The 26886-nt window shown below is 38.2% G+C and overlaps 2 protein-coding genes, 4 non-coding genes and 1 pseudogene across 6 annotated transcripts; 5 read left to right on the top strand and 2 right to left on the bottom strand.

Annotated features, from left to right (window-relative positions):
• The first annotated feature begins 1076 nt into the window (after positions 1-1076).
• Positions 1077-11129, top strand: LOC133990792 (homer protein homolog 3-like). The gene is made up of 9 exons (XM_062429196.1): positions 1077-1088; positions 1534-1665; positions 1816-1920; positions 2635-2643; positions 3113-3246; positions 6705-6861; positions 10235-10342; positions 10486-10566; positions 10711-11129. The coding sequence occupies exons 1-9, from the start codon at positions 1077-1079 to the stop codon at positions 10894-10896; spliced, it is 924 nt and encodes a 307-aa protein (XP_062285180.1). The 3' UTR covers positions 10897-11129.
• A 1615-nt stretch (positions 11130-12744) lies between these two features.
• LOC133990795 (ubiquitin-ribosomal protein eL40 fusion protein-like) lies at positions 12745-15272 on the bottom strand (annotated as a pseudogene).
• A 2629-nt stretch (positions 15273-17901) lies between these two features.
• trnar-ccu (transfer RNA arginine (anticodon CCU)) lies at positions 17902-17974 on the top strand. Its single transcript has one exon. It is a non-coding gene; the product is annotated as a tRNA-Arg (tRNA).
• A 3-nt stretch (positions 17975-17977) lies between these two features.
• Positions 17978-18049, top strand: trnam-cau (transfer RNA methionine (anticodon CAU)). Its single transcript has one exon. It is a non-coding gene; the product is annotated as a tRNA-Met (tRNA).
• Positions 18050-18261: 212 nt separating this feature from the next.
• LOC133990694 (ceramide synthase 2-like) lies at positions 18262-25295 on the bottom strand. The gene is made up of 10 exons (XM_062429093.1): positions 25129-25295; positions 24099-24216; positions 22796-22914; positions 22561-22618; positions 22383-22433; positions 21171-21263; positions 20832-20960; positions 19165-19274; positions 18878-19031; positions 18262-18480 (listed from the first exon to the last, which is right to left on the bottom strand). Exons 1-10 carry the CDS (start codon positions 25293-25295, stop codon positions 18262-18264), a joined length of 1218 nt encoding a protein of 405 aa, XP_062285077.1.
• trnar-ccu (transfer RNA arginine (anticodon CCU)) lies at positions 21748-21820 on the top strand. Its single transcript has one exon. It is a non-coding gene; the product is annotated as a tRNA-Arg (tRNA).
• On the top strand, positions 21824-21895 carry trnam-cau (transfer RNA methionine (anticodon CAU)). The gene has a single exon. It is a non-coding gene; the product is annotated as a tRNA-Met (tRNA).
• Positions 25296-26886: the final 1591 nt, after the last annotated feature.

Genomic DNA, 26886 nt, shown 5'->3' on the forward strand with positions numbered 1-26886 from the left:
AAATCTGTTGAGTTAAGAAATAGTTACTTAACAAAGCCATAGTGGGTTTCAACACACCAGCAGCCCAGTCCACTATCCTCGCTGGCCTGTGGATTTAGATTATGAAGAAGAGGCCACAACAAGCACTGCACAGGAGGGGGGTCTATCTGATCTCTTCTTAGCACCTCTGGTCTGACCCACATTTCTGCCTCCCAGAAGGCAGTGCGGGGTGACAGTTGTTCGCTCAGCAGCCCAATCCTGCCAGGACTGGTGTCTGGCTCCAGCATAATCTTCATTGCTGCCGCCACCATCCAACATGTTATGTCAAACATGTCACCGCACAAATGTGGACTTCAAGGTTCATGTAATCATTTGTTGGGGGAACAGCTTCCTCCTAGCCATTGCCCTGCAATTCTGGGATTTTAAATCGGCTCCATTATTGTAATGCTGGAGATGACGTAAAAAGGTTTACAAATAGGTCTGGATGGGGGGGGGGGGGGTTTGGCTTCAGCCACTTTCCTGAGACTGAGGTGATGAACCCGGTGGATGTGCCGTGTTTGTGTATCTTTGCTGCTGCCCATTCTCTATGCTAGGATATCATTTAAATGTGCCTCTGCTCTGAATTCACTGTGAACAATAAGTGAAGTGGCAGAGCAGTGGTTTTTTGATCATGTTCAACTAAAAAGAGAACAAACATGTCTCGGTGGAGAAGCTGCTTGATCAAAGTTGCCACAAATCCCAGAGGTAAACGAATGCTTCACAGATGTTTTCCTGTGTCACATCTGTCAAAGTTAAGTCATGTTTTAAAGAAGTCCATGGATGACTAATGAAAGTTAACGCCAATGTTGCATCTCTAATATACTTGTATATGTTAAAATGGTAGCCTGACGTGCCAGATGGTTTGTTACACGGAAACATCTGAGAAGTCATCATTGGAAACTGTTTGGAAAAGGGCAGACACTTTCAAAAAAACACTTTAATTGGATGACACATCTGTCTAGCACTAGCTTACCTTGCAAGGGAGCTGGATTCGCACCAATGTTTGGTCCAAACCAGTGATGGTTCAGAAAAAAGCACCTAACTTGAAGCCTGACAAGATGGATTCTCATGTGATGTTGTGATCTCACAAATCCAACTACCTTGCCATTTAATCAAATGAAAAAAAAAAAAAAATCGGTAAAGTAGACTCTATAAAAAATTTCACAATTAATATTTTACTCATTGTAATTTATCTACTGCACTTGTTTGCACTTTGCATTATTTTATTATCTTTGTACTTTGACTCTCTTTCTTTCTTTCTTTGAATTTTCCTGTACATGAATAAAAAAATAGAGCACTAAAATGACAGATGTTCTTATAGGACTTAGGATCTGAAATTAAGTGAAATGTCAATTAAAACAAGGAGATTAAAGAAAAATCTGTTAACACATCTGTTTATACTAAATATTCAGGACAAGTGTTTTATTTGTGCAGATACACACCTGCAACCTTCAGTTTTATTCACATGATGAAAACCTGAAGGGACAATCACCTTTGTTCTCTCTGTGTCTGCAGGCGATTATCAACTGCACCGTCACACCCAGCATGACATTTACAAAGACGTCCCAGAAGTTTGGTCAGTGGGCCGACAGCAGGGCCAACACTGTGTACGGTCTGGGCTTTGCTACAGAGCAGCAGCTGCACCAGGTAAAATCATCTGAAGTCAAGTAAATTATACCTCAGTAATTGTGTTTTTTTTCTTCAACTTTTTCCTCATTGCACATGTCCAAAGTTTCATTAGTGCCCGCATTTTTCATGTTTTGCAACCTCAAACATTTTATTTGTCCTCTTTTTAAGTTTGCAGAGAAGTTTAAGGAGGTGAAAGATGCAGCTCGTCTGGCACGAGAAAAGTCACAGGATAAAGAACTGGCCAACACAGCCCTAACCATCGCTGCTCCTCAGGTGAGCTCAAACCTGTCAGGAAGAAAAAAAACTAAAGTAGAGCAGCCTCTCCAGGTATCGGGCTCAAAGTGTATACTTTATGTGAAAACTTTGCCATGATCCACTGGCATTTTAGGATCCAGGAGACAGTGAGCGCAGGCCAAGGTTACAAGACTGCACCTGTGTTACTTTGCATCAGTTCAGCCATTAGACAAGGCTGATGCGATTGAATCAGAGGAGGTGACGAAGGAAAGGATAGAAAGATGAGCTGGGTCACTTCTCTCGGAGGGAAGCAAGAATGAGGAAAACTAGGACGATGGTAAAATTATCTCTCATGCCGCCGAGCAGCGCACCCCATCTGCATTTTCTACTCACTACTAGCGAGAAGCCTCTGACTCAAATGCTGTAATGATGAAAATGTAATCAGCTCAGGGCTTTTCTGATCAATAGAGAATAATTACCCATCAGTTACATCTGCTTGATCATGAGGAACATGTCCATTTCCCTTTAAATCTACAGCTGAATAGATTCCAAGTGATGTCTCTCACTCCACGAAAATTGGCAACTGCATCAATTAATAGTATTCAGCTCTCGCTAAGTAGCGCTGCATTGCACAACTGATCACACAGCTAAGTATGTGTGTGGTTGTGATATTTTGGAAAAGGTCATTATGGATGATGTGATGACATTTTTTCTCTGTCTGTTTTTTTTTCACCTGATGGATATCTTCATTAGTTCTCACAGGTGAGTCTTTCATTGTTGTTTTTCCCTCTGTCTCTGAAACGCTGAGTGTTATTCGGCATAACAATATCTTTATTTTTCTGTCTGTCTCTCCCTGAATCTTTAATGTATTTCTACCTGCTGTGACAGACAGAAACATTTCAGCCTTATTTTATCAGACCAATACAGACATCATAACTATTTCAATATGTACAGCTCACATCGCTATAAGTCCATCAAGACTTGAAACACCAAAGACAAAGCAAATATTATTGTTTTATAGTACTGTAGTTCAGCTCAAAAGCTTTACTTTATAATGTGTGTTTTTAATGTAAACACGGAGCAGTATTTATTGGACTCTTCTGTGAATTGGTTATTGCAGTTGTAAAAAGTAGTTTTTATTAAAGAGCAGCCTCTCTGCTCTCTGAAAACTCTGTTATTATTAATGCTGTGTGCAGTATTAGGAGAGTCCATTTACTGATGTGTCTGTCAGGACCTCTCGGATGAACTCCAGTCTCCACCGGTGATGTGTGTGAACGGACCAGAGGACAAGCTGTTCCGCAGCCAAAGCGCAGACATCACCCTGTCTTCTGAGAAGGAGCGCATTAAAAAGATGCTCTCTGAAGGGTAACTGAGTTACACACAAACACATACACACACGTTTGTCCTTATATCCTTGTGAGGACTGGCCAAAATGTCCTCACAACACAAAAATGTCCTCAAAACACTGGTTTTCAGCTGAAATTGGTGAAACACACACACTTTCTTCTCTTTTTTCTGAGTCCAATCTCACTTTCTGTTCGAACTGTTAAATACAGTGATAGGAATTCCTTTGTGAAGTGCTTGTTTTGTGTAGGAGTAAATAATCTGGTTTCAGTATGGTAGTACTCCATTACTGCAGACAAACTTCACTGAATAGAAACAAGAAGAAGACCTCTGAAGTTATTTTCTGCTTCATTTCTTTACTCACAAACATGCAAGGTTCATTACTGACCTTGGAAATAGAAGTTTGATAAGTAAAACAATCTTAGCATAAGGTCTATTTACTGGCCTTAAATGGCCTTCATCAGCATCATAGAGATAGTTTACTTATTATTATGTTACTTAAGTATGGAATTTCAGTCTCATGATAGACGATAACCATCTCCAGTCTCATGACAGATGATAACCATCTCCATGACAACTGACCAAACTCCATCTACTGATGGAGGCCATGCGGTGTGGCCAAAAGCAAAAAAATGATTATTTTTTGCAAATGTACAGAATTCTTTTTAAAGTTTAAATTATCAATGGAATAGTTCAAATATTGGAAAATGTGAGCATTAACTTTATTGCCAACAGGTAGATGAGATGATTGATACCACTTGCATGTATGCGCAGTAAACAGTAAAAAAAAGAAAAAAGAAAGTTGGACCCTGAAGCCAGTTATCTTAGCTTAGTATGAGGACAAGAAGCAAAGTCAAAATCCAAAAAGATAAAATAAAAAAAACTCTCAGAAAAGCACTCAAATCAACACATTATTATTATTCTTTGTTTAATCTAATGAAAAAAATTATATTTATAAATATTACATTTTACAACTTTAGAGATGTTGTGCTTTGGAGCTGCTAGAAGTCAGACTTTGTGGACAGCACCCTGCTAGCTGTTTCCCTCTGTTTCCAGTCAGGTGTCAGCTTGCTAAACTAAGCTGACAGCTCCTGGCTCCATCTAAGACTGTTATTTTTCTCATCTAGGGTCAAGGACAAAGCATAGGCAAGATGTATTACAGTAGTTCATCCCTTCTGTTAAGAAAACTGGAAATTGCATTTGTTGAGACAGCAGACATGCAATACATCATTTAGGGAGATGGGCATTATGCTCAGTAATCAGCCTATGCATTTTTATACCAATGATCAATGTAACAAACTAATGAATCATCCTCATGATGATGCCAGTATTAAAATTGCAGTTTGGAAAGTATGCTATTTTGAACATAGTGATTCTGCTAAACTTCATGAGGTTGTTACAAATTTCAAGTCAATCCACCAGATTATACTTGAGTATTATTACAGTTCTCATTTCTTGGGTTAATTACAGTTTGACGTCATTCAATTTGTTAAGCTTTCTAGGATATGAAGAGGCCATTATTGAGGTGTTGACTCATTGCATCAAATAAAGCTTGTAAACATCCCTTCATTCAATCCTTTGAGCCACCCACAATGCTTTTATATCCTACAGTCCAGTTATTACACCAGAAGCTGCTTCTGAGTGGTTACCATGGTAAACCGTTGCCATGGGACAACCTCAAGCTTTCGAGATGTAGAGGGGTGGAACGAAACAAGGCAAACGGATCAGAGATGAAGAGAGAATTTCATTGATCCTTTCTGCCTCTTATAACAAAATGAATCGACTTTGATATTTTTAATTTAATAATCTCATATACAATTTATCTCATGTATTTTGTAGAAGTGGTACACCCATAGCCTGGGAAAAGGTCTGTTTTAATTGTGAATATTATATATTCTTTATTTGGACTAAATGTGTTGTACTGTATATGCAGTCCAAAGTAAAATTTAAGCTACATAGATAATAAAATGTAATGCTCACAGCATTTTTATGTAGAACCAAGGCCAGTAGAGATAAGACAAGAGAGTCTATGATGCCAAATGTATAACTAACTTAAAGAAGGAAGTAAAGAAAGAAGTAAAGCAGGAAGTAACTTACTTATAGACGCATTTACTTCCTGCTTTACTTCCTTTTTTACTTATTTACTTCCTGCTTTACGTAAATAAAGAAGGAAGTAAAGCAGGAAGTAACTTACTTAAAGACGCATTTACTTCCTTCTTTACTTCCTTTTTTACTTATTTACTTCCTGCTTTACGTAAAAGAAGGAAGTAACTTACTTAAAGAAGGAAGTAAAGCAGGAAGTAAATGCGTCTATAAGTAAGTTACTTCCTGCTTTACTTCCTTCTTTACTTCCTTCTTTAAGTTAGTTATACATTTGGCATCATAGACTCTCTTGTCTTATCTCTACTGGCCTTGGTTCTACATAAAAATGCTGTGAGCATTACATTTTATTATCTATGTAGCTTAAATTTTACTTTGGACTACATATACAGTACAACACATTTAGTCCAAATAAAGAATATATAATATTCACAATTAAAACAGACCTTTTCCCAGGCTATGGGTGTACCACTTCTACAAAATACATGAGATAAATTGTATATGAGATTATTAAATTAAAAATATCAAAGTCGATTCATTTTGTTATAAGAGGCAGAAAGGATCAATGAAATTCTCTCTTCATCTCTGATCCTTTGGCCTTGTTTCGTTCCACCCCTCTACATCTCGAAAGATTGAGGTTGTCCCATGGCAACGGTTTACCATGGTAACCACTCAGAAGCAGCTTCTGGTGTAATAACTGGACTGTAGGATATAAAAGCATTGTGGGTGGCTCAAAGGATTGAACGAAGGGATGTTTACAAGCTTTATTTGATGCAATGAGTCAACACCTCAATAATGGCCTCTTCATATCCTAGAAAGCTTAACAAATTGAATGACACCTTATTTATGCATTACAGCAACTATGTCACCTAATGCTTACAAATATCTAGTTTAATGATCTAACCACGGTTTAAATGCCTTGTCAGTATTACAAAAGTGGCCTTTGAATGCCACAATCAGCCTTTTGACAAAGATGGCTTTCAAACAGTCAGCCTTCTGAGATTAGAGGATGACTGTGGGAACATTTTGGCATGTTGTTTGCTCTCTTGGCATTTTAATGAGTGTATCTTTGCTTTGTTGTAAGACCAACGAAATGACCTTCACTCCAGGCAGTAGGTGTGCCAATGTAGGCTGCATTAGTGGTTTGGTGCTTGTGTTAACCAGGATGTGTTTGTATCATGTTCCAAACTCTAGAGATCATGATCATGTCATTCTCCTCTCTCACTCATCATTCCTGTCTGCTTTATTCTGAATAAAACAGTCTTGCAAAACTATGTTAGTTAAGATACACTTAAGGTTGTTGGTATGTAACTAGGTAAATACTGTACAATACTGTAATGTGTATCATTGCTTTCCATATTTCTGTATGTGTTTTTCAGGTCTATTTGTGAGATGAACCTGGAAGCTGAGCTCTTCACTCTGCAGGACAGCAACTCCAAGTTGGTGGCAGCTTTGCATGAGGCCAATGCTAATGTGGAGCAGTGGAAAAAACAGCTGGCAGCATATCAGGAGGAGACAGACAGGCTCAGAGACCAGGTGACACTCTGCTTTATTCAGTCTGACACTCAAGTACAGAAAAGCACAATCGAAGGCAAATATAACTCCTGTGTGACAATGATTTACTTATCCACTTTCTGTCATGTTAGTCAACACACCAGTGAAGGTTGTGTGTCTGTATCACACACAGTGAGCTATTGGAACAGCTTCATGTCAGCCATCTCCAAAACAACCAAACAATACTATAAAGTTACTATGAACACCATATTTCATTATTCTGATGCCAAACTGCTTCGTTAATATGGTCACAAGTACAATAATTAACATTTCATGCCTTAATATCATCCACATACACCTACTTTTAAATCTAAAAGGCATAAAATGTAACTTATCACTATTTTCACTTTGATATAACTAAATGGAGACTTAAGAGTATCATCAGAGTATCATCCCTTTTATAAACCATATGATGCTTATTTTTGTTGAAACAGTAGAATAATGAGGAATGTTTTTTTAATCAGTTATGTTAATTATATTTTCAATTATTTTTGTTCATGCTTTATACCTAAACAATGAACAAAAATACTTGGTATTAAGCATATATGTGAATCCAAAATTATGCCAGAATTTTCATTTCTGGCGAAAAAGGAAACAGAGATTATCTTCAGATTTGGGATTTGTTGGGGTATTTACATATATTAACACCATAATACTATAGAACCTGTCCTGTACACACAGTTATGGTTACCTAGGTAACTGAGCATCAATACAAAACCCAAAATACTACTGCATCAGCAGCTTTGATTGATATTGAACGCTTTTACTTAATAATAGGTGGATTAGAAGACCTCTGGGTTGTCTGGTTTCCTCCATGCATCTCATGTGAATTACAAACTCTAACATGCCCATAGGTGTGTGCCAGGTTTGTGATAGACTAGTGACCTGTTCCTTTCAGTCAATGCATGCTGGGACATGCAGGGTTGCCCCCTGCAACCCTGATCAGGATAAGAGGTTTAGACAATGGATGGATGGATTAGCTGTTACATGAAAAGCATTTTAGGAAACTTGGCCTCAATACTGTACATGACATAACATATAATATAGAGACACATTTGTTAGCATGCGAGGTGACTGTGGAAGCAGATCATGGCCGTTAAATTGGGCCAAAAAGCTTCATGCATTATTGAGTCAAACACTGAAAAGTAGTTGTTTTCTCATGTAGCTTCTGAACTCCTTTGGCCTCATGTGTCGCTCAGTCCTCGCTCATTCTGTAGCAACCTTCGGACAAAAGCTGATGGTTAAGGTCATACCTAATTATCAGTGCTAGTGCTGTGAAGATCTGTAACAGGAGCAGACATTCAGGTTATTGCAGAAGTAAAGCCTTGCTCAAACAAGAACAAAGCAAGGCTGATGTGACACAGTCTGTCACCCTGTTGCTTTTAGTAGCGACTGAGTTGTACGAGAGCGGTCATGCTGCGTTTGATTGGGTCGTCATTCTCAGACAATTCATTCCCTTCGTTTGAAAGTGTTTGTTCATAAAAAGGAAAAAAAAATGCCAGTTAGTCAGGCTGGTAGCACATTTCATCATTCTTTGACAGGGCTTGTGCTGCAGGCGTTTTCCCTCCAAAGATTTAATCAAGGTGTTCTGTGTGCTGGTTGAACTGGTTCACACTCGCCATAGTGTTTGGTATATTCATATGGCAATGTCACATTTCACCACAAGGGATTTCAGTCTAAATACACCGAGCCTCAAGAGGGTTTTACACTTGAATTACCTCTCAGGGTCCAGTGGATGTAGATGCCCCTGCCTTCCCTATTCCCACCCATCAATAAAAGGTATTTTCACGTTTGCTGGTAGCTGATTCCTTTGAGAACAACCTTGCCTCAGGCTGACAATTACGAACCTCTCTGATCCAATGTTTTAATAGCTTGATCCCTTTCTATTATAGCCCAGCTTCACAGTATTGATCACTATGTTTTAATTTTCTCTGGTCTGGTATTTCAACAGTTTTCACCGTTTTGGTTCCCATCAATGAATAAATTCATACAAGTGAGAAGTCTATCTTCTTTGGACCAAGCTCACTCTCTCTGTCTCAGGGTGGGGACCAGGTGGCTGAAAATGGTTCACGTCTCTGGGGTGGTGTGAGAGGGAGAGGGGTTTGTAGGACAGCAATATCCTACTTTCAATGCCCCAGTTAGGAAAAAATGAAAAATCACCAGAGGGAGCTGGCATCCGCTCATTTCTCTCTCTCTCTTTTTTTTCTTCTTTCTACTGCGCCTCCTTGTCTCAACCATACATGGTTTAAAATAATCCAGCCTGTCTTTCAGACGCGGGGGCATTATTAGAGGTGTCCTTGTGTTTTTTCTTATTCATGAGACCCAGATGACACTGCAGTGAGAATTTTATTCCTGTTTACACATTAATAGCATCTAATCTGCCTGTCGTTGACGAATCTTCAATGAAGTTTTTGCACGTTTTAACTTGTTAGTAGAGTAGAGAAAAATTATGAGGATTAAAAAGGAGGTGAGGACAAGAAGCTTACTGACTGAGCCTACTGCTGATCCCCTGACTTTTCCTTTAGAGCCACCATGAGGTTAATATTTGTGGTTTTGACACAAATGTCTCGACAACTATTGAACAGATAGCCATTAAATTTGGTTGAGACAGAATGAATTGTAAAAACATTAGCGATCCTGCAATATTTCATCTAATGCTATCATCAGGACATTTTAAGTGATCCATTAATGATTTATTTATTTATTTATGACCAAGTCTCTTCAAATCTAAGGATACTCCCACCAGCCACAGCTGTACGTTAAGTGCTAATTAGCAAATGTTTGCATGTTATCATATACTGTATTGTACAGTCTCACAAAGCAGCTAGCATGGCTGTGGACTCTTTCTTAATTACCAATATGTTCATTCATGTTAATCCATATGTTGCAAATATTTCATCTTTTGTTTTTTATGTTTGTCTTTAGGCCTTCATTTTTAGGATATAGAGTGCCGTACTGGTTGTAGTCCATCAAAACTTAAGAGGACTCTTCAGTGTCCCATACTTCATTAAACAGAAGTTTTCCTCTATTCTGGCAATCAGCAGGGTGATTTCTGAGGTCCCACTCTGACAACACTGTGATGTTGAATCAAGCTTATATCATTGGCATTGAAGCTCACATTGGTCTGCATAAAATAAGTTTAAAAGGGGAGTGAGAGTTACCAAATGTCCACTTTATTTATGAAGCTGTGTCACATCATAAATCTCTCTCTCTCTCTGTGTGTGTGTGTGTGTGTGTGTGTGTGTGTGTGTGTGTGTGTGTGTGTGTGTGTGTGTGTGTGTGTGTGTGTGTGTGTGTGTGTGTGTGTGTGTGTGTGTGTGTGTGTGTGTGTGTGTGTGTGTGTGTGTGTGGTAAGGTGGCAGACTTGGAGGCCCATGGAGGCCATGGCCCCAGTGACCTGCTGAAGGATGAGCTGACCCAGTCTCTGGAGGAGCTGGAGGCCCTGCTGAAGGCCAAAGATGAGGTTGGTACTTTAATATTTTATTTTATCATCAGCTGAAGTCAGAAATGGTAAGATGCTGCAAATATCACAAGTGCTGATGAATGATTCAAATAGGAGACTGTCATCCATCAGCATAACTGATAGAGACCTTTCATTCTTTCCAGGAAATTCACATTTTGCAAAGCAAAAAAGTAGAGTACCATGAGATGGAACATGATAGGGATGAGGCCATACACAGACTGCAGGTAGGAGTGATAGTACTACGGAAACCAGACATGCTCTCATACATTTTGTTAACGTTTGCTTAGTAAAAGTGAAACAAATCCATTTACAGTAGTGACTTTTTTTCTTCATTTTTTTTGCCTGTCCTCTGCTCCTCTTCACTGCAGGACATGGAGATGCGTAACTCGGACTTAGAGCGGCGCATCCAGAACACAGAGCAAAACTTAAATAACTCTCTGGAGGACAGAGATCGCACGGACAGTGAGATCCAAAGGGCCATTGAAATCCTAGACATCAAGATCTTTGACCTTAACGACCTCCGCCAGAGCCTGGTTAAACTCATCGACAAGTAAAAAGAAAAAATGGAGAAATGGAACAGACTGACAGGGTTGAAGTTGCCGTGGTGGATGCAGCGAGGAGTAAACACAACAAAGATGGAGTTGGTCCCTGTCCTCTAAAAGCACAAGAACCATCTCAGCTGCAGGAAGGTTAATCCGTATCTGTGCTGCAGCAGTGGCTGCACTGTACTCAACTATATACTGTAGGTGTTGGCCTAAGCAGCGGCTATTGCTTGTCCAATCTAATGTAACGCTTCGTGTTGCTTTCAAGAGTTAACATTCAATGCAATAAACCAACTTTAAGGTAAGTCTTAACAGTGCTAGATGTTAAATATTGAGACCTGGTGCTTGTAGTTTTTCATAAGTATGACTTTTGTATTAAAAACACAGTAGAAATGCAGTGTCAATGTGAATGATAAGAGGCCTTTATTCAACTGATGGTTGATATTTACAACAAAATGAATCCATACAAATAGGGATAGGAACCATACACTAAGTGAAAAGTGAATGCAAATTAAAAAGGGACAAAATTACTTACAATATTTGCCTATTAAACAGCCTGCATACAACACAATAAGTTATTACTCTTAATTCACAATGTGTGTTTGTAGCTGCTAATGTATAATGTAGCAGCTATAATAAACAAATATTTAATATAATAAGTTGAGTACAAAGTGAAAGATAGAGTGGACATGATTGGCGCTTTTCCGCAGGAATAAATAACAACATTATGCAAGGTCAGTAAAATAGTCTGCTCTTAGTGTTTGATATTTTAAAAGGCATGGACACACAACTTTAACTTATAACCGCAGATCTGATTATTGACACCAAAGATCAAATGTCAAATGAGAGTAATTGATAAGGTCTTTCAACAGCTTGTCTATTATTACATCCTTATTTAATCACATAAGGAGTCTTTAGTGCTAAGATAAGTCACGATAACTTAAATAATAAGTACATGTTAACAGACAACACATATTAAATAATTACATTAAGAGTAAATAAGTGTTTTCCAAATTATATAACTCAATAATACTACGGTTATTATGTAACCGTAAGAGGTTAAAGTTATCACTTAGTCTTACAGATAAGTTAAACTGATATTCGAACTGGCTCAGTCTGAGTAACTGTCGTGTGCATCAATTCTTAACAAACCACTGACATAGTAGCTTACAATAGCTCCACATCTTAATAAACATATTGCTCTGATTGGTGTGACGCGCACCAAGGAAATTTAAAATATTTTATGCCTTCTGCCATTTTTTCTGCACGTTACCTTTAGCTGTGGACAGTATGCCATAGGCCTTCAGAGTGTGAGTGTACTGTATGAGTAATTTATTTATTTTAAAAAAACAACAGAATGTCTACTTCACTCTGTCTTTTTATCACACATACTGAATTTAAAATAGTCTATGTGCTGTTTGTATTATTTTTTTCAAGCCTTACTGTTCTATTTTAATGATTGGTTGTGGACAGTCATGCCGGCTCTATTTCTTAAACATGTTGAGCTGTTGTCATGGCAGTTTGGAAATAAACACAAAGAATACAGTCACTCATTGTATGTACTTTTTTTATGTAGATGATCTTCAATGTATGCTATAATGGTAATCTCAATGATTTAAGGAAGTCAATGAAACTGATTCGTATTTACTTTTACCTTCAAGGGACACTGAGCAGTAAGATTTCAGTGTTAGAAACCACTATAAATGCCTCATGTTCATGTAAAAGGTTGTAATGTGGTATTATGTAAGTCCAGTTCTTGTTTTTTTTTTGTTTGTTATTATTTGGTCATGTTGCACGGGTACTGTCATGGTGAATGACGTTTGCACTATAAGATTAGAGAAACAGGCTTTTGATCAAAGGTCACCAGTTCAATCCCTGGATCAGCAGAATAAATCCTGGCAGGGGAAATTAAGTAACAGTGTTTCATTGCTAACATTACTTACACTTTCACAGTAGGAAGCTGAACAGTGCAGTCACAGGCTGATATATTGGAGACTGATTACATTTTAAAATCAAATTGAATCAAAATGAGCAATAAATGTATTAAAATCGCAGTTTTATTTAGTGAAGCCTTCAGGCTTTAACATCTGTTACCTTTCTAAATCAGGTCCAATGTTATATTCAGTTTTATGATGTGAAAGGAAATAGAAAATATTTAAACTACACAACAAATTAACTGGCAACTACGGCAGTAGACAGCACGTGGATGCAAGCGTGCGTAGCACCTGTTAAGGGAAGGAAGAAACAAACCAAAATACTGACTAGTTGAACATAGTGACTAAGGGGTTTCTCTTACAGCACACAAAAAACACCACTGGCCATTACTGTGTTGTAAAGCTAGACGCTCAGGATTTGAACCTGGTAGATGTGTCACCAGTACATCCCCGGAGTTAAGGAATGATGTTTGCTTCGGGACAACAACACTCAGTCAAGTCACCCATGTTAATTCAACCAGCATGTAGCATTAGGTTAGTGTTCCATGATATACATTTACTTCCAACTTTTAGGTGATGTGTCCCACTTGCTATGAATCAAGCTAAGTTTTGTTAGTTTGTTGTTACAGTCATGTACTGCCAGCCACATTGTAGCAGTCGCCCGTTCTTGTGACTTGCTATCATTTCCCTGTTCCGAATTCATGTAGCTGAATGTTGAAATTTGTGGGGTTATTCAGATCACCTGTTGCACAGGTACCTAATAGTAATTAGGAGCAGATGGGTGCATTCCCCGCTTAGGCATTCAAGGCATGATGACACCCTTTTTGCAGACCTCATATGAGCAGATATTGCCTGTTGACATTAACAAAATAACCTTTTAACCAAGTTACCTGCATTAGTGCAGATCACATTGCTATTTGTGCGAGAGTTTCACTTGCTTAACAATAGCCTAACGCCAGAAGGGTTTATTTTGTTATTGTTAAAATTAATTTAAAAATCATTGTTCAATAAATTAAGGATATATTTTCCATTGTGAAGGCACTAGTGAAGTTGTTCCTCCAAGTTCCTTCAAGTTAACCTTTTTTTGTATTTTTTATGCGATTGGGATCTCACATGCTAGCAGCAAGGATGTACAGTATTTACATCTACTCGCTCTGCGTGAATGAGTTCAGTCATACTATTACAATGTGCTGGATTAGTATACATACTTGCGGCAGACCATATTCTCACAGTTGTACTTTTGAGCCAGCTGTCTTAGAGAAGGCTCAATTATGCCCCCTCTGAGACGCAGGATGAGGTGGAGGGTGGACTCTGGAGAAAGGGGAAAATAATCATGATGCAACACTGATGAAAAACACTGCAAACAATCATGAATCTCCTACCTTTTTATACATGAGTGTTGTGGAAGTTTCACCTACCCTTCTGGATGTTATAGTCTGACAAGGTGCACCCATCTTCAAGCTGAAAGATTAGACAGGGGGGATATCTTTGGGGAAAATCTGAAAAATGTGAATGCGTGTCAGTTATTGAGTCACTAAATGGTTACAACTGCAACACAAATAACATCCCTGCAAACCGGGGAATGTAACCCATACTCATAAGTATATTATAGTTTTCCTTACATCATTAAGTTAAATCCTACTGATAGCACTTGACCTTTGATTCATGTCCAATTACACTACAAGCACACTTATACAATTTCTCTGAAATTAAACAAATATAGTAATAGCGTCTTTTAACAATGGTGATAATGGACAGAATTGTCACAGAACCTTATTACACTGTATTTGGGTGCAATAAGTTCTTATTTGAGTGAAGAGTATGTTTATTTAACAAATTGTAAAAGGCATGTGTAGCTTACATCTGTCAGGGAAAAGAGGTTGTTGTGTCATGTCAGTGATTTGAGTTGTTGCGCTTCACAGCAACTCACAGCTCAATTGCTCTGAAAGAAGTCTGTCACACAACAAATCTGCCTGGTTAGATGAGTGATACTGTGGGTGAGTTGCCTTCCCATTTAGAGGATTTTCTTTTCACCCTCTAAATTTAAATCTAAAAGAGTGACACTTCACATTTGGGCAATTATACAACAGATTTGAACAGATTAGATCTCGTCTGATGATGGGATGCTACACTGTTCCCAAAATGTATGTAACTTCTGTAAAAGAAAAAGAAAAAAAGCAGGAGATAAGCATCAGTTTGAGGTAAAAGGAAAAAAAATAAGATGTGCCACACTTGCTGAATGTGTAACACATCCAATAATGAACATCACACACCACCACCCTGTTAACTCATCTACAGGGGATATCATAGAGGCTTTTTCGCTTTTATGTCTTCTCATGTTCAAAGATTACCTTATTTGTCTTGGATTTTGGCTTTTACATTCTCGATAGTGTCTCTGGGCTCCACTTCGAGAGTAATTGTTTTACCCGTCAGTGTTTTCACAAAAATCTGCATCTTCTATTACTATGAAGAAGATAAAAATGCACCAAAACAAATATTATGACTAAAAAAAGCCAGCTGAGACAAAAGCATGTTGCTAGGAGCGTTGCTGTACTTTTAATAACAAGTGGCCTCTTCATAATTAGAACAAATATTCAGGTGACTGTGTTTGTAATAATACTCTACTTTTACCAGAAGGTTGTTTAAACAACTATTGCTGACTGACAGCTTACATTCACAGTATCATATTTCTTTTTACATGCATTAACTCTCTTCAAAATGATATGTATGCATGTGTAAAGTGATACACTGATGATACACAGACACAATTACAACAAATGATTAAATACTGCAGTTTTATACGTTTTATAAATGTCCCAAAATCTAACAAAAATGATTGTTTTAGAAGAAATAAAATTGTACTTACACTGAGACCATTCACCAGCAGTTCAGTGAGACAGCAACTTAATAGTCACAGCTCTGTGCTTCAGCAGGGAAACAAGCTCATCCTGTTTTTTTATGTTTCTGCTGGCTGACACATCTGCACCGGTGGAGGAGGGCTGGTGTGTGGCTGGCAGCCAGGTGCTGAAATGATAAGATTTAATGGAGGAGACGAACTAATGCAGGAAAAGTCGATTTCGATCAGAATGATTAAACACTGTAATAATCAAGAGAACTTTAAACATTTTTTTTTTTTTTTTTTTTTTAGAAATTACTACAGTAAGAAATAATATAACTCCACGTTGAGTCAAAACGGATTCGAACAAACAACTACAGGATTCACAGCCGATAACATAACCAGTAGGTTAAACCACTAACCGGTGAATGTGTGTTCATACGAAATATAAAGTAAAAAAACGGTGAGGGAAGAGTGGAACAATTTAGTCAAAAAGATCTAACCCTCCATCACCAACGTTTTTAAATGTTGATATCGACACTTCTACATACATTTATATGAGAGGAAAAATAAGAGTTAAGTTCAGAAATGGCGCCACGGGCACGAAGACACCTGTATACGTACACATTATATAACATTATACGTGAACAATCAAAACAAAGTACAATACTGAAGCAATTAACACATTATACAATAGTGTAACAATTAAAACATAGTTAAATACTGTAGCAATTAAAACATAGAAAAATACTGTAGCAATTAAAACAGTAAAATAGTGTACAACAGGTGTAGTCCTCTTGTGGCAGCTACAACGCGTTAAATAGTCTCACCTATATTCATGGGTGAATTTTGCAGATTCCTAAAAATATGCTGAGTCAGCGGCTCTTCAAACAAATTCAATTTAATGTTGACAGCCAGCGTTAGGTTAACTATGAACGTGGAAAGGTGTTCAGTGTACATTTTAATTTGTTTCAAAATTCGTATAATTAAAGAAAATAATAGTATATGGAAGCCAGCAAATTGAATCACTAAAACATTTCCATCTCTCTTCAGAGGGCATTAAGGTAGGGTTGGTGGTAGTTTGCGATTCGCGAAACTCTCACAATTGTAGCATTGCATTTTGCGCTGATTTAACCCTACATTTTCTAGTCTAAATGGCATTTACCTGAATGTAGTAATCGAGGACGGACTATCTGCAGTCTTGTAGAACTACAAACCCACTTTTTTACACAATTCACACCCCTGACCCATAAGTGTCTGTCATGTAGTAAAATGAGTGTGTCGTGTAGATACTGTCTGTGAGTCTACAGACCTATTTGGTGACATTTAGTCTTAAATGACCAATAATCGCGTTTGATTGGGATAGAGAAGGCTCCGTCCCTCACCAGGTTATTCAACTACATTTGTCAAATAAGTAGCAGCTGTATGTACCTTACCTCTAATGTCACCTCTACTAGGTTACACAATAATAAATTAAACTATTATTACATACAGGATAATGTCATATTGTTAAATACATCTATTACAGGCAAACACACACTCAGACTGTTATTGTTCTTCTGGTCGCCACCAGATGGAGCTGTGGTACAGAATAAGCTATACAGCATCACCTTCAGTCTGTGATTATTACAACATTTGAATGGAAAGAATATAAAATGTATATAACATGGAAAATAAAATACAATGTAAAAGATGACAATTGTACAAAATGCAAAAGGATAATATTTTAATGGTTTATTTACTAGTAGTAAACTGACACTGACAGACCTGTCTGATAGAAAGCGGCTCACAATCACACGAGCAGTGGATGAAACAGAATCGCATATTAAATATGAATGTCTTCAAACGTCACAAAAGATGGGCATAGAGTAAAATTATGACTTTATTTCCAGCTTTTAATTGTCCACTGCATGAATGTGACTGTTAAAACTGTATTTTATAATATTTAAACATCTACTTCTGTCTATACAGAGGTGTCCAGTAACTACCCAGTTTACACCTTTTGCTAATGGGCTATTTCTTATTTACAATCATTTTGTTTTCTATCATGTGCTTTCATAACTTGAATGACAAACAGTGTAAAAAACAATCTGCAGTCTTGTTGGGTAGGCACTAATCATTTTATGATTCCCTGATTTTACCGCATATAAAGGCTGTTATTCCTGTTCATAGAAAAATGACTTAAATGATTAGTGTAAATGCATTTAACACTGACTCATTCATAGTGGCCCCTTATCAGCTGCAGCAGCCCCAGTGGCCTAATGGATAAGGCACTGGCCTCCTAAGCCAGGGATTGTGGGTTCGAGTCCCATCTGGGGTGAGTAGCAGAGTGGCGCAGCGGAAGCGTGCTGGGCCCATAACCCAGAGGTCGATGGATCGAAACCATCCTCTGCTAGCATTTTTTCATTATCACATTTTCACCCTTTAGTTATCTTATTTCATTCTCAATTAAAAGAGAAGCACAGACACACCAGTGCTCATGACCTGTAGCCCACAGGGAAATGGATCACATCCATTTTGTATCACTCAATGTTTAAACAATGGCTGTTTCGACCTTTTTTAAATAGCAAAACTTCAGCTAAATGTGGGAAAAAAAACTTTAAGTCTTTATTGAGCTTTACGCATTCTGTCAGCTACAGAGGCCCTGTGGTTGGTCAAGTTATTAAGGACACAACTGTTGGTCAACATGGATAGTTTAGAGTTCAGGGTGTCTTTACTTCTCTCCCAACTGTAATCTCCTTCTTGATCAGCACTTTCTTCCCCTACTTTATCTTCGTCTTCTTCCTCAACCTCACTCTCTTCATCGCTGCGTTCATCTTTTTCCAGCTGAGGGCAGAAGAAAATACAAGATTTGAAATGTATATCTGAAATAGTTGTATGCCAAAGATTACAAATTACTCTGTTAGATTTTACATCTAAATTAAGAATAGACTCCATACATTACTTTGTCAACGTCTGTTTTGTCTTTAAACAGCGTCTCCTATAAGGCTGACCTTCATAGTTGAGGTTAGGGCTTATTTCAGGTTATGGTTGTACATCATAGAGATAACTAGTTGGGATTAGGGATGAGATTGGTTTCAGGTTAAGGTTAAGGTAAACACTAATCACTGATGAAACAGACCTCAACACAACTGTATTTCCACCACATGAAAGCTACTATGTGAGGATTGCAGAGGATCACCCTATAGTTAATATTAGCTGTACTGCTGAGCCTGAATCTCACCTTTCCTTTCAGGAACTTGTATACCATGCGCAAAATCAGTCCAGCCCAAAAGATGTGAAGAGCTTGCAGCACCATTAGCAGGACGTTGAAAAAGTAGTAGCCGACAAAGGGTTCAAAGACCTCGATGGACAGCATAAGGGTGGTGTGGATGATCCTGCAAACCACCAAATAATTGTTTGTAAGTGTAAGTTCAAACAAGGTTGTTTTGGGTTTTTTTGTCAGTTACATGTCAGCCATGATAAACGAAGTATTTGTAGTACATGTTATAAAATGGAAAAACATCTTACTTGCTGGGGAAAATCACCAGTCGTGTCACAAGGAACACCACAGCAAACACAACAAAGAGCATGTCACATGTTTTCCTCCAGCCAGTGCCGTAGTTAAACATCTTGGCAGACTGCAAAAAATAGGTATGATTGAACTGATCAAAGACAATACATAGGATAATATTTTGTAATAAATAAACACGAGTGGGGAATGTGTGCTGCAGTTCACTATGACAATGAGTCTGTAATATGAACAGGCTTTAATAACTTCAACATTTATTTAAAGTAGAGATCACCGAGAGATGCCTCTGTGCATTTTACAGGTCAATAAAAACAGAAAAAAGAAGCATACTATATTACATCTAAAGTACACACACACTCACACACAGGTAGTAATGTGTACAGGAGTCCAGGACGTCTTACGCTGAAAGTGTTTATTGAAGCTTGGCCAAGGAGACTCAAAGTGTTATCAATACACCCGTCCGAAGCATGATGCCGCCACGATTCTGAAGAAACTGTGCTCCGTGGATCGTATTTAAGTCTTCAGTGATAGTATCACGAATACTCTATGCCTATAAATGGTCATACTCAATGCATCTACAGTAATGGAGTTAGCCTATTAGTTTGTCATATCCTCTGACCTTGGGTGCCAGAGCAATGCTGCACCACTGTTATCACTGTGACTTCTGCATTCCCCAAAACACCACAGACAGCTGCCTTCACCATCTCAAGGAGAGAGACAGTATGTCTTTCTGTCAAGATGATAGTGCGGTCTTTACTGTGACGTCCAGGTCCATGCTTGACCCCAAATATCGAAAATTCCCTAACAAGAACAGAAATGGACCGAGTACTGATCCCAGTGGGACACCGTATTTGACGTTAGAGGACATAATATTATTGTATATGAAGCAAGAAAATACCAGCCCCTTGAGACCAATAAGGTCCTCAAGACATTGTAGGAGGGGAGTCGTGATCCACAGTGTCAAAGGCGGCACTTAAATCAAGTAACAGTAAGACAGGAGACATCAAAGTCCATTGCAATTAATAGATCATTATATACCTTGGTCAATGCAGTTTTTAGGTCTGTAGGTGGACTGAAACTGTTTTCAATGTTAGTATGTCTTTATTGTCGTGTTTGCCGTGTGTAGTTTCCTTTCACGTTTTACTAAGTGCAACCCTGCAGAACAGTTGATTTAAAAAAAACAAAAAACACATCTGAACCTCGTTATGCACAACCTTTTGTTTGGTACAGGTACACAAAAGTGACCTCTGGCCACTGAAGTCCTCTTAGCTATCAGGACCCAGTCACAGGATTTCCTTGCTGAAAAAAAAGCATACTGCAGGCCACTACAGAGATCTGAGGGGAGATACTAAGTTTCTAAGAACAGCTTGAAGTGCAGTGTGAACTTCTGACTGCAGTCTGCAAAATTCAGACAGTCAGCTTTTCTTACTTTAGTAGAGGCAGAAACTGGCCAACCAGGAGGTAAATTTATGGTGACAATCTCCAAAGAGACTATATTTTATTTATAAGGTCCCATGTGCACTTTAATAGTACACGTGATACTTTTGAGTCCCACCAGTGTTACATTAAAGCAGCAAGATGGTGCTTGTCTACACATTTGTGAAAATCAGTTGAAGTTCTCCTTTTTTTTTTGCACAGCACAACATTATGTGAGATTTCACATTACCTCTAGCAGGATGTCAGAGGAGTCATGAAGCAGCATGACCAAGGTGCCGATGCGAATGTAGTTGGCACAGTAGGAGAAACTGAGCAGGAAGATGGTGGCCAGATGGTGGATCACCTGTTCCCTAAAATCCTGTCCAAGAGAGCATACGTAGAGTCGCAACTCAGAACATAAATACCTTCATATGTGAACAGAACATATTAACTTTAACTATATACTCAGTGAAGTTAGTGCAAGCCATTAAGTAAAATACTGTATACACCTTCACTTATTTCTGTAAAGAGCAAATGTGTTGAAGTAGGGAATCAGCTGAATGAATGAATCAAACGTTGAGGTCCTCACCTTCCTCTTGATGTCCACAGAGATGCGGAGCAGCAGAGAGCCATAAAAACCCAGCTCCAGCATGTAATACCAGTAATGAGCTCTCTCCATGGGCTGTGGAGTAAATGTGATTCAAAAGTCAAAAAGAGATTCAAAATAAAGCTCAAAATATAGAATAGGAATTACTTTGTATTATCAAACTTTGTTTATAAAGCGCAGTAAGTGAAAGTTGAAACGATTAGTCAATTTATTTGTCTTTCAGGCTTCTCAAATATGATTTTTCTAGTTTTCCGTAGTCTTTTCTGATAGTAAACTGAACATCCATAGGTTTTGGACTGTTGGTCAGACAAAATGAGACATTTGTAGACTTTACTTTAGGGAAACTGATGAACTTGTTTCAAAAGCATTGACCAAAGATTAGTCTGCAGTGTTGGCCACAATGAATAACATCATCAGGCACTGGATGCTTTCATGATTCCCTGACTTTACTTCATATAAAGGTTGTTATTCCTGTCCATAGAGAAATTACTTAAAAGGATTACAGTATAAATGCACTTAACACTGACTAATTCATAGTGGCTCTTTATCAGCTGCAGCAGCCCCAGTGGCCTAATGGATAAGGCACTGGCCTCCTAAGCCAGGGATTGTGGGTTCGAGTCCCATCTGGGGTGAGTAGCAGAGTGGCGCAGCGGAAGCGTGCTGGGCCCATAACCCAGAGGTCGATGGATCGAAACCATCCTCTGCTAGATCAACATTTTCACAATGTCACTTAATGTCTAACATTAGGGACTGCTGCTCAAATATATTACATTTGTATTTGAGAAACTGAAACAGCATTTCCTGATATTTTTTAGAACAATAAATACAGAAAATGATCCAAATAATCACTTGCAGCTATAGAATGAGGATTTAGTTTTACAAATATATTGTGAGAGCAGAAATAAATAAATTCATTTGAGACAGAACAGTCATTGTTCTCTAAGTATGAATGAAGAAACAGATCACTTTACCATGATGTTACTTTACCATTATGGTTTATATTTCCTCTTGAAAACATTTAATCTGTTTCCTCAAAATTCAGATTTCAGTCAGACCACATTTAAACACTGATCACATTTCTCATAAAAATCATTGTTGAGGCTGTTTTAATGTAGAAGGACAGAGCCGGGGGGAAAAAATACAACATTGTGTTTATCCAAAGCAGCAACGTGTTGTACTTAAAGTCATTTTCACCTGTACTGGGTATTGCCTCCAACATTCCCTGCGGTCCCAGAACCACGGCTTCTGTAGAGGAAAAAAAATACAAACCAGTAAAAATGTAAAAAAGAAAAGGAAAGACGCCAAAAAATTCTTTTTAGCAACAATATTGTTTGTTATTGTGGTATTGCTATGGAACGGTTTTGATACTTACATCAATCAAACATGCCAGTCCAGCCATGAAGGCTGTGATGTAGAAAAAAAACCTCCACCTGCAAAAAAAACACAAAACATAAGTTCAGAAATGTTTAACATTAAAACAAAAGGCACCATATTCATCGCCAAAGCTTGAATGACTCTTGCAGTGGTAAATATGACAAAATGAATCAAGCTCTTTTCTAAATGCTGCCTCTGAATTTTGTGGCGGTGTGGTGAAGGAACGCACTTACGCAGCTTCACCAAACTTCTTGGTTTGACAAGGCCTGTCCTGGTTCCTGCGAAGGCGGAACCAGGTCTCAATCTGCCTCTGTGTTTTTCCACACAGTGACATCAGAGCAACAATTTCGCTCTGAAATCACAGCATGGGAGACGTGATGTGAGTCGAATGTTAGCAAGAACAACAGCAGGTGTAAATGGGGAAGTGACAGAAGGGACAAACAGACAAACACGTTATTTTATTAAACAGACCTTCATAACTTCACAAAATGACTTTGTTCTTCTCAGGTTTGAGAGTAACCTGAGGATGGAATCTTTTTTTTAACATGGCATTAAATCTGTGGAATAGACTGCCAGGAAATCTTCAAATCATAACCAGCTGAGGAGATTTCAAGCTGGGACTTGAAACTCAAAAAAGAATTTGCTCCTAGGTTATTCACAGTGGGATATTCGGTGTCTTTCTACATTTTATTTTCTGGGTTTGTTTTTTAATGTAGCTTATTTATTTTTAATTATCATGGACAGACGTTAGCTGATGTGTTCACCTCAGATTTACAAAGTTTTCAATTAGTTTTATTACTTGAGGCGAGTAGGGCCTGGCATTGTCCAACAACAGAGATAGTGATTACTGTTGTTAATACATTGAATTATTTGCTGATTATGTTGTATTATTGTCTTGATTACTGTGCTGTATCATGCTTGCCTTGTTATATCCACCGTCCTGACCCCTCCCCTGCACACCCACCATCCCCTAAGGGACCACAATGGAAACATGCCTCTGGGTCTTATTGTGTTATTCTGACTTTTCTCTTTTATATAACGACTAAAAGACATGACAGAGCTGGCGTGTCTTTTATTAAAATTGTAAAATAAAATGTATCAATGAATCAAGTCTTAGTGTAAGCTCCTCAAAAGCTTCCGTAGCAGATACATGTACATGTTCGTCATTTTTTAAACAAACATCCCTGCTGGGATTAATTAAATTGGGTCATGTGATGAGTAAATATTTGTTTTTTTTGTATTTTTATGAAGAGAAAGCAAACATGAAACATTTTCTGCAATCACTTCTAGTTTATACAAAAGCTTAAAGAGAGAATTATGGGATGACACGATCCAGATGAGGAGCTTGCTAGACACATGATGTCATGTGTACATGTTGTGAGGTGTTTTCCCCCAGGCTGCGTTACCATCACAACACTCATGTTCATCTGTGCTTTTCACATAGAACAACTTGTAGGAGGAAATAAATAATAAACAAACAGTATGCTGCCATATAAACTGAGTATGTGTGAATACATGAGACCTTTTCATACTAACCTGTGTCGGCTGTCTGCTCTGCTTGGTGTAAAATGACTCCAGCTTTGGGGAGGGGGGAGCAGTCATTTGCAATCTATTCTTCACCCTCAAACATCTGCCCATGGGTGGGGCAAAAAACCTGCAGGCGAGGAAAACAAACAAAAGACAATTGACACATATGATGACATAACACCAACTGCAGGAGAGTCAGGGGAATAAAAGCAACGTATATACAGTCTTATCACTAAGCCTGACACAGGTTGATGTTTAAGATAAAATTGTATTCATCCCCTTGAGAGACATTTTGCATTACAGCAGCAGTGAAGAAAGCAGGAACACAGGAAAAGGATACACAGATAACATTAACGCTAGAAAACTGCATACATAATGTAAATCTAAATCAGTGTGCATAAATGTGTATATGGAAAGGCAAGTTTTTTTATATTAAAAGTATATATTCAGAGTCAGTTATGTTTATTATATTTTATATATCAAATTATGACATATCAACAAGATTACATTTGATTGCAATAACTTTACTGCTATAAGTGTTACAACAGCCAATACACTAAGGATGTAATAAACCAATCAAAAAGCCTGAGGACAGACTGTACTGCACTGTTTACCCCCTCTTTACTTTCTATAGTCTTTCTTTTTTTCCAAATTGGTAACTTGGCATGTGTTTAATTAGATGTTGGAAACAATGTCAAAGTTCAAGATGAAAGTCAACACTGCACATATAAACAGTCTACTGTTAAAATACTTCCCATTGAAAAATCATTATTTGAGAAAAACACAGTCCCAACGCTCTTTCTCCCTCTCCTTCTCACTCTGTCTGTCTCTCAATAGTCCTCAAAGCCCTTTTCTCACTTATGATAACAATCCTGTTTCTGCCAAACACCTGCCCACTGCCCCACATACTGGACGCTTGATCATAATCAGGAAATTATGTGTGCTGTTATCAATGACAATAACCTTACATGAGTGTGTTTCTTAAATGGCTGCATTTATATTTCTTAAAGGAGTGATAAACAGATGAGGGGCGCTGTACCTCTCAAATATAAAGCGTAAGCCGACAAAGCCTAGTGCAAGGGGCAGCGCTATAAGAAGGTCCTGGGGTCGCGGCCGGTCAGAGTCCGCCAACTGTTCCATGTCTTTCCAGGTCACACCTGGAGGAAGCCAGTAGTCCTGCCTCCATACATCTGACAGCAGGTCCATTCTGCTATAAGAGGATGAGGAGAGGTGGTGAAGTAAATGAACATGACAAAAAACCTCACAAAACAGCGATTTCCAAATAATTAAAGTCCCCCTACACTCAAATGTATTTTTCTTCTTTTCTTCAGTTGGATGTTTGGGCTTCACTGTGCTGAATGATGTATGTGCAGAGTTTTACACTAGACATTAGATTCACATTCTTTGATCACATTCAACTCTCTGAAAATCTGAGTTACAGGTTTTGACCTATGAGCATTTTGGAGCCATTCCTCGGAAAGAATTCAACTTCTGTAAATGTGATATGGAAACTTGAAGCTTCCAGTGCACAAATACTGAGGATGGACTTATCAGTGAAGTAGGAGATGTCTTGTGTCCAGCAGAAAAACCTTTTGAAAAAAAAAAAAAAAAGAATAATCAAAGATTCAGATTTTTTCATTGAAGGATAAAGAAGAAATGCCATTTTAGGGATTTAGGGATCCCATTTTAGGAGGTAATTGAAGGGTTTTTGTTTTTTTTGGGGGGGGATTTGTTTGATTTCCATTACTTATATTTATACTCATATCTGAAGATGAAAAAACATGATTGGGGACATGACAGTTTGGGGGGGGGGGGGGGGGGGGGGGTAATGTAAGATGAGCTTTTAGAAGCCCATATTTACACATAATACATTTATATGACGTTATGGGGACTCAAATGGCACTGATGACTCAGCTACAAACATGTTCATCCTGTAATTTATAACAGCAAACTATGAACATTACAATACTTTACATTACAACATACTTTTTAGGAAAACTACTTATCACATGTAGTTGAAAAAGCTGTGAAACTCAACAGTGAGTAGCCTACATCGATAAATACAAGCTTTTTTAAATGCAACAAACATACAGTAAACAACACAATGGAGCAATTGTCTGTTAATAGGAATACTGAACACAGCCAGTCCAACTCAAATAAAAGCTGCTGCATCATTTCCAATGAGAAACGGACAAAGTTGTAGTTTCAGCTGCTGAAATAACTCACCTGCTCTGTTGAAGCGACGAATTGGTCAATCCCGAACACAAAAACATTAAAACAAATCCACCTGAAAGAAGCTGTGGTTTGGTTTCAGCTTGGCTGCTGATGCGCACCGACCTCAGCAGAGAAAAAGGTGTACCAGCCGCTCAGTTTACGTGTCAAGTTAGACAAGAGAAAAGGAAGCTGTGACTTAACCCTTCAACATAAACCCCCAATTAAAGCCTGGCAAACACTTCTGAGTCTGTGGTAACAACATCGAAATAAGTTGTCTGCAAACCTCTGTGGGGGCTTTGCTTTGTTCTCCAAAAGCCCTTTTCACTGAGCGTAACACAATACAACACCGGGGGGCACACAACAACTTACCATATACATGCACTGTATATTTACCAAACAAATCAGAGGAATATTTGACATGATGCCTTTTAAAAACACAGTTCTGTCGCCATTCAGTCATTTCTCAGATAGTGTTTCGTAGGTGAACCTTTGTTCTGAAAGCTTCCGGTCTTTCTTTAGTAAAATGATGTAGCTTGATGTTTGCCAGAGGCGTCTCCTGCTGAAAGCCACACTTTATAAACCA

This window comes from Scomber scombrus, chromosome 11 (genome assembly GCF_963691925.1).
Source record: "Scomber scombrus chromosome 11, fScoSco1.1, whole genome shotgun sequence".
NCBI classification, from domain to species: Eukaryota; Metazoa; Chordata; class Actinopteri; order Scombriformes; family Scombridae; genus Scomber; species Scomber scombrus.